Here is an 11,839-nt window from a genome sequence, read left to right as displayed (position 1 = left end):
TTGTGCCAAGCTTATCTGTTCCATTTCCAAAGAGTTAGGTTTTTATATGAACTCGTTGCCTGATTGTCACGGGGAGAATGGCACTAAAATCTTTTCAGGAAATGAAATCTAAGAAATAAGCTGAAGAAACAGGTTTAAATAGGTTGTGTCTGCTGGGAAAAAAAGGAAAAGACGTAGGTTTTATTTGGGTTTTTTGTTTGAGGAATCTGATATTCCACGTGCATCTTTAAGGTTTCTAAATATTACTGATTGAAAATAAATGAGAATTGTGAAGCTCGGCCACATGAACCTTAGATCTTTTTTTTCAGGTGAACTGAGCTAAATACTTCTTTCTGCGTTAACTCTCTTAGAAAAATTTTTAAATTATGTTTCTTTCCACAATCTAGTGGAAGTAGGCAGTACTTTGTCGTGGTATTTCCATTTTTGGGGGTTTTATTTTCATGTACTAATCAAGGTTTACAGAGGTCGATCGGCGGCGTTAGTTTCCTCTCACATTCCTGTCGAGCTGAACGGTGAAGAAGCACAGAACCCCCCGATGTGACGGAGCGCCTCTTGGACCCTTTGTCTCCGCAGTCGCTCCAGACTCTTGTTTACACGCCTGCACGGGTCCAAAACGACACGCACGTGCACGTGTTGCACCGTTTTACAAACAAGCTTTGGTCATTGTCTCTCTGTGGAAATGCTTTGTGAGAAAGTGTCTGCATGGTTTTGACTCAGCATGTTAGTTTCACTGATGTACTGCCTACATTCAAGAGAGGATTTCTGTTAAACCAGCACGTCTACATGTAGCACACAAGTTCAGCATCACTTAGATGTTTGAGGACATTATGAAGGTGTCTTTTATTTCCACGCTCTCCTTGAGAGTTTGGGAAAGAGTTTTAAAAACGTTTAAATCTTCTTTCATGTTTTATCTTGTTGTATTTATAGGAACGTGATCATGAATGTGATTCTTACCAGCTCATGTGCTTGAGTAACAGCTGACCTAAGATTTCCCATCAGTGTCTTTTTGTTTGCACATGTCTGACCTCTGTCCCACAATAATGCACAAATGGCCCTTCGAACCGTTTGGTTGGTTGGCATAAAAAAAATTTAAAAAAACAAAAGAAAAAAGGCATACGTGCAGCAAAAACTTAAATTGTGATTCAAGTTGGAGGTTTCCTTTACTTTTTTACAGATTTCCAGCCATTTCAGACACAGAATACCTTCATTTATTAACTAAAGGTAAACAAAATCAATAACCTGAACCTAAACGTACACACATTGATCGGCGCATATGCTATTTTCATGAAGGAAACTAAATTTCAAGAGAATATTTTCAAGATATTTTATCCTATTTCCTCAAACTGAATCATTGCACCTTTCTTGTCTCCTCTTCAGTCTGCCTTCCTTAAACTTTGACAGACACAGATTATTGTCTGCATCCTGTTGCCGTGGGAACTCGTTTCAGTCAGGGGGCGCTGTGAGCCTGTGTGAATCTGACAGTAAAAGATATAAATGCAGAATGGCAGCTCCAGACACTAAAAATCTGCTCTATCTTTTAAATAACAATATCTGTTGTTAAATTGCAATTATGACCAAGTGATGCTCTGCCCACTTTTTTTGTGGGTTTTAAACAGTTGTTAAATTTTGCACACAGATATACGAAAGCACCGCTGGATACCAGATTTACAGAACTCAAAGATATCAAAGCATCCTTGGAGCTTAAACTAATGAAATCTGTTTTTCTTCACTTGTTTCATTAATTCTTAACCTGTGTATTTGGACAGGCCTGTCCTCTGGCATCCATCGAGGGGTAATGCAGCACCCCTTCGCACCCCTACTTCCCAATGCTTTGCTTTGTTAGCGGAAAAAAGCTTCACTTATTGGTTCCATTATCCTTCCAGTGTAATGGTGAATGTAACAGGGTGATGCTCAGTACTAAGAACATTTTATTTGTTGTGTTTTATGGCTTCGTGCCTAAAAGGTTCACGTAAAGAAGAAATGAGATCGTTACAGCTTATTGTCTGTTAACTATTTTTGTAGAAGTTCAGCAAAAGGTAATGATGAAATTATTACAGAGTCACACTATCCTTCACTGCAGCTCATTAGCTCAAATGAATGTATACATATCCATCCAAGGGTGTCTGTTGTTTTTAAAAATAGTAGCTAACAAAGTTTTTCCCCTTCTAGATAGTGTTTGAACATGACGCTGAACATTTAAGCCTGTACAATAAAGCCTTAAGCAGTCCTGCTTTATAATTGTTTTATCTCCTGGCTGTTCTCTCACCTCCAAGTCTGCACTTTAACCATCCAGTCTGCGGTGAAGCCTGCAGTAAATCTGTGTTTTTACTGTGCAGCTTTTTAAGAATGAGGGCTACAGACCCTGAACGCAGCACGAGTCACTCTTGTTCAGTACAGCATCGTGATGTTTTATCCGTTCTCTGTGTGTGTAGGGTGGAGGATATCAGTATATCATAAACTATTTACCCAGCGGGAGGAACGTGTGGCTTATTTTGTAATATGAAAAGCATTGTGGTCGGCAGAGTCATTTTCCTGTACCCTACACACTGCATGAGTTTGAATATGTATGACTGTGTGTTCAAAATAAACTTTGATCAGGTTTTTCCAACTTTTACGGACCTGTTTGCATGTTTTGCTACTTTCTGTATGTTGGTCTTCGTGGTATGTAAAGTTGGAAAATCCAGGCTACAATTAGGAGTCTAGCATTACTTGAAGGAGTGCATATCGCCCGCCACCCTTCACGCCAGAGATTTAAACTAAAAGCACCTTATAATGAGAGGGGATAGCGTTATAGTACAGTCGTTTTGGCCAAAGTTTGTAAATGGAAAACGCATTATTATGAGATCTTGCACGATCTGTTAGCGCTTGAAGTATGTGTTGTGAGCGACTCTCAGCTACTACCACACCAAGTTTCTGCTCAATATCTGTAAAAGTGGCTGAGTTATCGCCGTTTTTGTGTGTGCTAAGATTGATTAGCTGTGGCAGTCATCTCAAGTTGGACTGAATTCGAAACTCTGCCAAGTAATCTAAATGCAATGTGAACCGTTGCCTCAAAAGTTTGCAAAACTCAACAATTGTTTTACTACTAAACCATTTGGCCATGACTGTAAGTAAGGGGCATCAGTGGTGAAGAGTCCCCTGCTGGCCAGCCATGTGGACTACTGTTAGTTGATCATTTAACCTGAGGGGGGCACCGGGGGCCTCCTGCTGAAGTGTGTGATCTTCTGTCTAATTTAGTCCAAAATGAGCGAGCACCTCTCTCATCCTCTGTATTTGAAAAGGAAAAGTCTGTCAGAAAATCCCTTTCTGTTTGAAACCAGAACATGAATGTTTTCCTTTGGGACTGTGCCGTAAACATCACTTTCAGAGAATCAAGGCTGAAACCAAGCAGAACAAAATCCCTTTCAGTGGGGAGATTTTGAACAGTTTTGCTTTCCTTTGACGTGGGTTGAGCGCAATAAATCCAGTACAAGTTTTAAATAGATTATTTCACATCTTCTTTAACTAACAGTTCTGTTTGTTTCTCGGTAGATGAAACGTTTCAGAGTCATAAGTCCGTGTGTGTGTGTTTCTGCCTGGGTCTGTGTGTGCCCACACAAGTGTTTGTTTGTCCGTAATATTAGCAAAACATCTTGTCACCCAGTAGACAAATTTCAGTGAAAATGTCTGAACTGAATAACTTTTGGGGTTAGCCCCATTTAAGAAGTTCTGCCACACCTAATCAACCTTAGCAAACACAAATATGGCTAAAACTCAGTCAGTTTTACAGATATTGAGCTAAAATCTGCTGTGGTAGTAGCTGAACGTCATTCACGACACACATTAACACACACCAAATGATCGAGCAAGATGTTTTTAAAACGTTGCTTTTAACTATTACAGTCATCTCTGCCTGTCTGTTAGCAAAATATGTTCTGAGGCGCTGGTTGAAATTTAATGAAGCTTTCAGAAGATAATCACTGTGTGCTCATTTACAAGTGATTAAAAACTAGAATCAACTCAAATAAAGATAGCCGCCACAGCCAACGACTCTTAAAAAACATCTCTGCAATTCAGTCAAATTTACAGATATTGAGCTAAAATGTGTTGTGGTAGTAGCCGAGAGTCATTCACAACAAATACTCCAAGTGCGACTCATTTGTGAGATTTTAGCTTAAAACTTTGGCAACATTTCCTAAATTCAACCCTGTTTGTCTGTTAACAAAATGTCTCATGAACCACTGAACAGATTTCAGTGAAGCTTTCAGAGAACAATCATTGGATATACATCTACAACTGATTACCCTTTACAGTCACCCTGATTCAAGGGAGTTACCACTGCTAATCAACCTTAATTAACACAAAAATTACTATAATTCAGTCAATCTTACAGATATTGGGCTAAAATTTGGCGTGGTAGTAGCTGAGAGTCATTGCTAACACACACTCTGAGAGCTAATATATATCTTGCAATATCTTGTAAGATTGTATGAGAATATGCATAATGTCATTTACAGACATTACAGTAATTTTATAGACTTAAAGGTTTGATCAAAATGGATATAATGCCATTCCTTCTCAAGAAGGGCGATAAGCATTCCTTCAAGAAATACTAGACCTTTAATTTAAAAAGACAAAAGTTGTTTTCAAAAATGTGTTTGTTCAAAACTTAATTCAAGTTACAGCCACTTCTAAATCAATCATTTGGAAGTAAATGCTTTCTCCGTGTGCAGACTTCTGTTCTGTTCTTCAGGTACGTCAGCAGGTTGGTTCGATCTTGGCTCCAGATGTTTTAGAAGGTAAGTCTTTGTGTTGTCACCTATGACCCGAACCAAAGGCCTGAAAACGAAAAGCAAAAGAAAACAGCCGACTGCGAAACTGCGCAAAAGAATGGGGATGTGCCCCAGGAACAGAGAAGTGGAACAAATTGTCCGAGACTATCTGTGGTCAGGGCATCTGAAGGGGATTGAAGTCATTTATTTCCATATGAGTCAAAACAGTGCACGGTTACATGACAGGGAAAGCCCTCTTACACACTGTCAGCCCCACTGTGGTGCTTTTTATATTTTCAGTCACATATTTTTATTCAGAAAGTGCAATGTTTAGTTCCTATTTTGACCTTAAACTGGTGCGTTTGATTATTTGTAAGGAGGTTTTATTTTAATATTGTGACAGCCTAAAACAATAAAACCAGTGAGACCTTGATAGCAATGTAATTCCCCACCTACAATTCAGCTCCCTTGCCTGAAAATGACAAAAGGGAAACCAAAGCAGAGGTACTGTAAGGTGAAACACTCATCTCTGTCTCTGCCTCCTGCTGCAGCGACCCGTGGAACCACGTCAAGCCCGAAAGTGTGTGGCGAGTCGACTCGGTGCGGCTAACCCGAGGGGAAAGTTTGTAAACAAGCGCCTGAAGCCAGAATTGAGTCAACCCACGTTCCCCTACTTTCTATATCCTGTTTTTGAGGCCACCGAGGGCAGGAAACTGAGATACACCGTTGTTCAAATGGGACGAAAACATTACAGCACATGTGGGTTCATCTTTGCTCCTAATCTTCTGCATTGCTCTTCTTTCCAAATGTAATTTATATAAATATATACATATTTACTTTGGTCAAATTTCTGTGCAAACTTGGCATCTGCCCTAAAACACGAGCTCTTTTGGGAAGAGATCCTGAAAGGCGCTTGACTACTGACAGAATTCAGTCAGTTTGACAGATATTGAGCTAAGATTTGGTGTCATAGTACCTAAGAGTCACCCCAACACACTCTTTAAGCACTAACAGATCTAACATTATTGCAGACATCATTTACAATGATAAAAATGGCTGCAACTCTATCCCTTCTCAATATATGATCTAAGTTTATAACCTTTGCATGCAACTCAGTGGATGCATTTTGTTCAAGAAATAGGCCCTTAATGTTTTTTTAATTGAGAAGTTTAAAAAAAAAACAGTTGATACTTTTATGTGCGAATATGTTGATAAAGAAATCCCAGACATCCAGGACATGGCTTCAAAGTCTGGACTGAGCTTGCCTTAAGCTCTCTTAATAAAGAGTTTTGTTTTTATTTGAGGGCGTAGGGCAGGCGCAGTAGATACAGGAGTCTCCTTTGGCCCCTTGGGCCACAGTTTGTTTGAATGAATAATCCCCCCCCCCCCAACGTCTCTGTTTGTCCTGTCTGCAGATAATCTGCTGATTGGGTTTCTTAGAACGCTGAAAATCATTGATCACTCTCCAGCTGCCATCTTAAAACACAACGCGGGTCATTTTATCAGCGTGACCTTTGATCAGCTCAATTACTCGAAACTATAGAGCAAAAATAAGAATTTTTATCTGTTAAAACAGATTAAACACAAATAAACCGAGTTCCTCTTCTTCTTTTTATGGTGGTTGGCAAACAACATTTATGTGCATTGGCCTGTTCTTGTTTGGTTGTTTTGGTGTACCACTCCAAAATTAGTATTAGTCCTCATCTTGTCACCTCTTTATTTTTTTTTCTGGAAATGCCTCTGCTAGTAATGCTAATTTTTCTCAGAAATATAAAAATATGCTCATAACCTACATCCCCAGTGTTCATTGTTATATATCTCTTATCCGGTAAGGTAAATTATTATTTTGGAGTGCTGGTTTTAAAGCCTTAAACTGAGTTCACTCACTGATTAATGGATTGTTGGCTCAACTCCCATGCCTACGCTGTATGGAAAGCCAGGAGTGCCAAAAACCACATGACATTTCATGTGGTTTGACACATTCTGGATGTGTTGTTTGCACTGAACAACACCTGGCATGAGCACTGCAGATGTGTTAAAGAATGCACAGAGTTAGCTTTTCTACTGTACGTACAAAAAAAAGACGAGAGTCAGTTTAAAACCATTACACACCATTACAGCAGATGCAATACTTAAATAGCTTTACATAGTTTAATGTTTGAAACATTAAACTATTAAATCCGTGATTATTTTTTTTTAAACGGAGTCAAAGCCCCTTAGTCAAAGCTATAAATATGCTTTACATAAACATTTGATGTAATCAGTCTATACTCTAAATTTTGTTAATGTGGAAGTTTCTGTCATTTAAAACATCTATATATTTCAAAACAGCAGGTTATGAGGTCATTGAATGGTGGGAGGCCCCGCCTCTTTTTGCTAAAGTGGTTAAGCCCTGGATCTGAACAGCCAATGAGGAGAGACTAGACTCAAGGTGCCAGGAAGTGAAGTTGACCAAATTGACCATAAACAGGTGAAATTTACTGTCTAAACAACATGTCATTAGCGAGTTATTTACACCTAATTTGTGTTGTTTACATAATACTTTTGCGTAAAACAATTTGACATATATTTAATGTGTTGACAGCTTAAAAACTGTGTTGTTTACACCTCCAGAATATCAAAGTCTTTGGCACTCCTGGCTTTCTATAGAATTGAGGCCGCTTCAGCTTCAGCTGGATAGGAGGAGGAGGAGGAGGAGGAGGAGGAGGAGGAAGCGACGGTAGCTTTAATTTCAGCGTCTCCGTGAAAGTGTCGCTGGTGTTTCTTGAACGCACGCACGGACACGGCTCTCGCTCCGGGAGTCGGTTCAGCGACGCGGCTCCGCGGAGACTTTGAGCCGGGTAAACAACAGCAACAACACGCGACCGAACCGGGACCGAGTCTCACCTGCTCCTCCTCTCGGCGGCCGAGGAAGAGGAGAAGAAGGAGGAGGAGGAGGAGGAGGAGGAGGACGCATGGACAACAAAGACTGACTCGGGCTCCTCTCCTCAGACATATCCTGGGCTTTGACGCTCCGCGGCGAAACACGCAAGGTGGAGTTTTACGCTTCAGCGCGCGGACACTGATGCTGTAGGCCGAGCCGAACCGAACCGAGCCGAGCCGAACCGAACAGCTAGTTTAATTATAGCAGCGCTTGGATGCTCGGACATCCAACGCTACTGGAGGGCGGAGGCCTCTTCTTTATATACAAATACAAATTTTAATCGTTTTGATAGTTGACCAGTCGGCTCCCGTCCCGCCTGGAGCAGTTTCGACAGCCGCCGTCAGCAGCTCGATGCTCCTCTGAGCAAACCCGGCAGAAAGATGTGGGTCATTCCCGAAGATGTGCTGCTGGCCGGAGCCTTATGGATCACCGAGAGAGCCAACCCGTATTTCATCCTCCAGAGGCGGAAGGGACACGGGGATGGAGGCGGGGGACTGGCCGGTGAGTTGCTTCTTAATCCCAGATCATGTGTGTTATTTACTCGGATCTTCCTTTATCTGTTGTCATAAGGATGGAGCGACAGTGTTTTGGTTCTGGACATGGATCAGGTCACGTGATGATCAGTCAGCTGTAAAATTATTATTTCCGAATTGTGTTCTATATATAAATAAAAAAAAAGAAAAAAACACTCCAGGGGCAAAGTGTCTGATCACTGAGCTCCTTCTCAGTTTAGCTTAAGCTGTGTCATCAGGAATGTTCCTGTCTGCAGGAAAAACTCTATTCCAGCCTCAATAAACAGACCAAACAATGATCACTATGTCCTGTGTTTGTGCTAAGAGCTATGAAGCCTTAACAACAGTGAATCTGTGTGGCAACGAGCAAAGAACCAGTCTGTTTGCTTGTTCATGCTGAATCATTCCCCTTCTTCCTCTCCTCCTCCTCCTCTTGTTGGCTTGGACCGTCCAAAATGGGTCAAGAAGCAGCAGGAGGAAGAAAAAGAGCACGGAGGGAGTCAGGTTGTTGATATTAACTGTCCTGTGTTCAGTCCGAGAGCCTCGCCTCCTGCTTTATGTCTGAATTGGGCCATTTGTTTTCACGGTTCTTGACCCAGATTCAGCTGATCGGCTGCTTTAACGCATAATAACTGTCAAAATACGTGATTCTTTGTCAATGTTTTTGTATATAATCAATAATGAAATTAACCACTAAATACGCATCATTCGCTACCAAAGGTCTTAGGAGTCGTTTGTTTACATTTGAATACTGACGAGTTCACTTCGCACAGTCTCGAGTCGGGAAAATAATCCCTGGATGTAAAGAGACTCAGAGGGAGAATGATGGAACTGAAAGCGGAAAGGTAAAAAGTTCTTCTGAAAAGAAACAACAGCTGAAAGGTGTGAGGACAACAGTCCACAGAGGGAGAAATCGAGCACTGCAGCAACATTTAGTCCTAATATCATACGCAGATTAGCCGTGCCAAGTTACTACTGATCAGTGAATTTAGCTGTAAACAAAGGCGAGGAATATTTACTGTTTTCTAACATACGTTTTACAAAAACCCCGATAAGTTTAAGTTGCATTAACCCACAAACAGTCGTTTAAAGATGTAGAAACTGTGTAAGAAGCATGAAATTCAACCCATTCTGGCAAAACGAGTCCCAATGAAGAATTTTTCAACGTTTAGTTGTTGTTATTTTCAAATTCTCCATCTTAAAAGCTTCAAAATGAGAGGTATTTTATTGAAATTTGGCAATTTATCACCAAGCTGTCGGTTTGAAAACTCTACTCTCTTATTGGTATGGAGCAGGGGTGGCCAACCCCGTTCTTCGAGGGCCACCATCCTGCATGTTTGACTTGTTTCTCTGTGCCAACACACCTGATTTGAATCAATGGGTGATTAACAGGCTTCTGCAGAACATGAAGAGGTGATTAAACCACTGAATCAGGTGTGTTGGAGCAGGGAAACAAGTAACACATGCAGGATAGTGACCAGGGTTGGACACCACTGGTCTGGAGTGATATCATCGGGAACTCCAGCCATATATTTAAAAAGGGGAATCCCCGTGGTTCACAAAGACCTTAAACATTATAGAAAGGGATTTCCTGGCAGCCGGCAGAGAAAAAATTTTTCAACTTCAAAGGAAATCAAAAGGATTAATTCTGAAGCCAATACCTGTTAGGAAACTTTGATTTAAAGGTAGATTAGAAAGATTATATCCTACTTTAGTCACTTGGATCGTTAGATGGAGTCTTTATGCTCATTTTTGTGCAAATCTCAATTATGGCAAAAATCAATATTTTCATGTTGGTTTTTTTTTGCGCTGCAGCCTGAACTCATTCAGACTCACTCTGCCAGCACAGGTCACATGTGAACTTGTCTGATTTAAAACCTATTAATTTAGCTGTTAATACATTCCCTGCTTAAAACAGTCACATTGACACACGCAGGTCAAGTGTTGTATCAGGATGTTGTCCACCTAAGTTTAGTAGATTTCCTGCTGAGAAGACGTTTCTCCTGCTACAATAGACAAAATGATAAAGATCTTTTCTTTTAGCATTTTACTACAAATACAGCTGCCTAAAACCAGAGAGGTTAAAAAGTAAACTTCTTGAAGCTGGTGGGGGAACAGATCTTGGGGAAACACACTTAAAAATGGCGTTAATAAAACAAAGATAAACCCAGATTCTAGTCTAAAAGTGCCCTCAAACATTTATTGTCTTGAAAATGTAGCAGAAAACAACCTGTGTAACTTCAGAGTTCATTTAGCCCACTTTTTAAACGTTGGTCAGGCAGCTCATCAGTAGTTCTGTGTGTCTCGTCTGTTAACATGTTTCCACATGTCCGCTGCAGTCAGTTTCTAGTTGCACACTTTCCAGATCTAATCCTGAAGCACCGCGGGAGAGAATCTAAACCTCTGCAGCAGTTGGACGAGACACCATTCCCGCCAGCTCCAGATAATCTAACCTTACCAGTATTTACGCAATGAGTCGCTTTTTTTGAGTCGCTGCTCCGGCTTCTGAGAATTTAGATCTAAAACGTGGATGTGGGGACTGTTAAAATTCCTCCTCATTCAAAACACGGGGTGCCTTATCAAGTCAAGTTTGCCTTTTCTTAATGTTGTGTTCCATTTTGTCTAAATGTTGGGTGCAGAATTCATGTTTTTGACAATGAAGCCTCTCTGCTGATTTGCATGAAGCGCTTTTACAGTTGAAGCATGACTAAGTTTTAATTTTCACTTCTTCTTCCAGTTTAAACATGAAACTGTGTTTTATGAGGGACTCCAGACGCACAGTTTCAGGAACTTTTCTTAAGTTTTTTATGTCATATCCAGCTATTCTGTGAGGGGGATTTTTTTTTAATTTTTTTAAAATGTGTCCAGGATTGTAGTGTTCAGCGAGGGAAAACTGTACATCAGTCAAGTCTCAGACTGTTGTCGCTTGTTTCCCAACTTGTCACGAGGGTGCTCGTGCAGAACAAAAAAAAAAAATGACGCAGTCATTTGAGTCAGAGTACAAGACGAGAATAATTTCACAATACAGATAATTCATTTAGTGCAACAAGAAGGCTTCCTCCGGCACCTGAAACCCATAAAGTTGAAGATTGGTGGTAGTTAAAATGTTTAGCAGCTCGTATAGATGCAGTAAAACATGAAGTTCAGTCATGTTCAGGTTTCAGGTTTGTGGGGAGTTGTTGACATTTTCCAGTTAATTTGAAACCTCTCACAATAACAACTCGACTCTAGTTTTAGAAGAGTGGGTGGGTGGGGGAAAACAAATAAATAACTCAAGTTTTTTTTATGCTTATCTGGTTTCCTGTTCTTCCACCACATGGAAAACCACCAGTGTGTCAGTAGATGTGATTTGTTTTGGTCTAACAATGGAGACCTAATGGTTGTCCCCGATTTTTTTCGTAGAAACAAAAACGGCTCACGGATTTGTAGTTTACTCTGTTCAGCGGCATTTTTCCTGCGGGGCAGAGATAATTGGAGCATTACCGCCGCTCTTGTTGTGGTGGCTCTGTGTTCTTATTATTTTGCGTGCCCACTCGTTCAGTGCGGAAAGGAAATGTTACTGCACAGGCAGAGGTGAATAAGAACAAGTAGTCACATGTTTTGATGAGTTCATTATGTTTGGGGTTGCCTGTTGAGCTGTTAGCCCCCCCCCC

The 11,839-nt window shown here is 40.7% G+C and overlaps 1 protein-coding gene across 1 annotated transcript in view; it reads left to right on the top strand.

Annotated features, from left to right (window-relative positions):
• The first annotated feature begins 7,459 nt into the window (after nt 1-7,459).
• The window catches only part of tbc1d9 (TBC1 domain family, member 9 (with GRAM domain)), a 22,499-nt gene continuing 18,119 nt past the window's right edge, over nt 7,460-11,839 (top strand). Inside the window, exon 1 of the mRNA XM_017408754.3 lies at nt 7,460-8,175. Coding sequence (XP_017264243.1) covers nt 8,055-8,175 — 121 coding nt within the window. The 5' untranslated portion in view covers nt 7,460-8,054. The remainder of the gene's footprint in view (nt 8,176-11,839) is intronic.

Source organism: Kryptolebias marmoratus, linkage group LG3 (genome assembly GCF_001649575.2).
Source record: "Kryptolebias marmoratus isolate JLee-2015 linkage group LG3, ASM164957v2, whole genome shotgun sequence".
NCBI lineage: Eukaryota > Metazoa > Chordata > Actinopteri > Cyprinodontiformes > Rivulidae > Kryptolebias > Kryptolebias marmoratus.
This window is presented reverse-complemented; position numbering and strand designations above follow the sequence as displayed.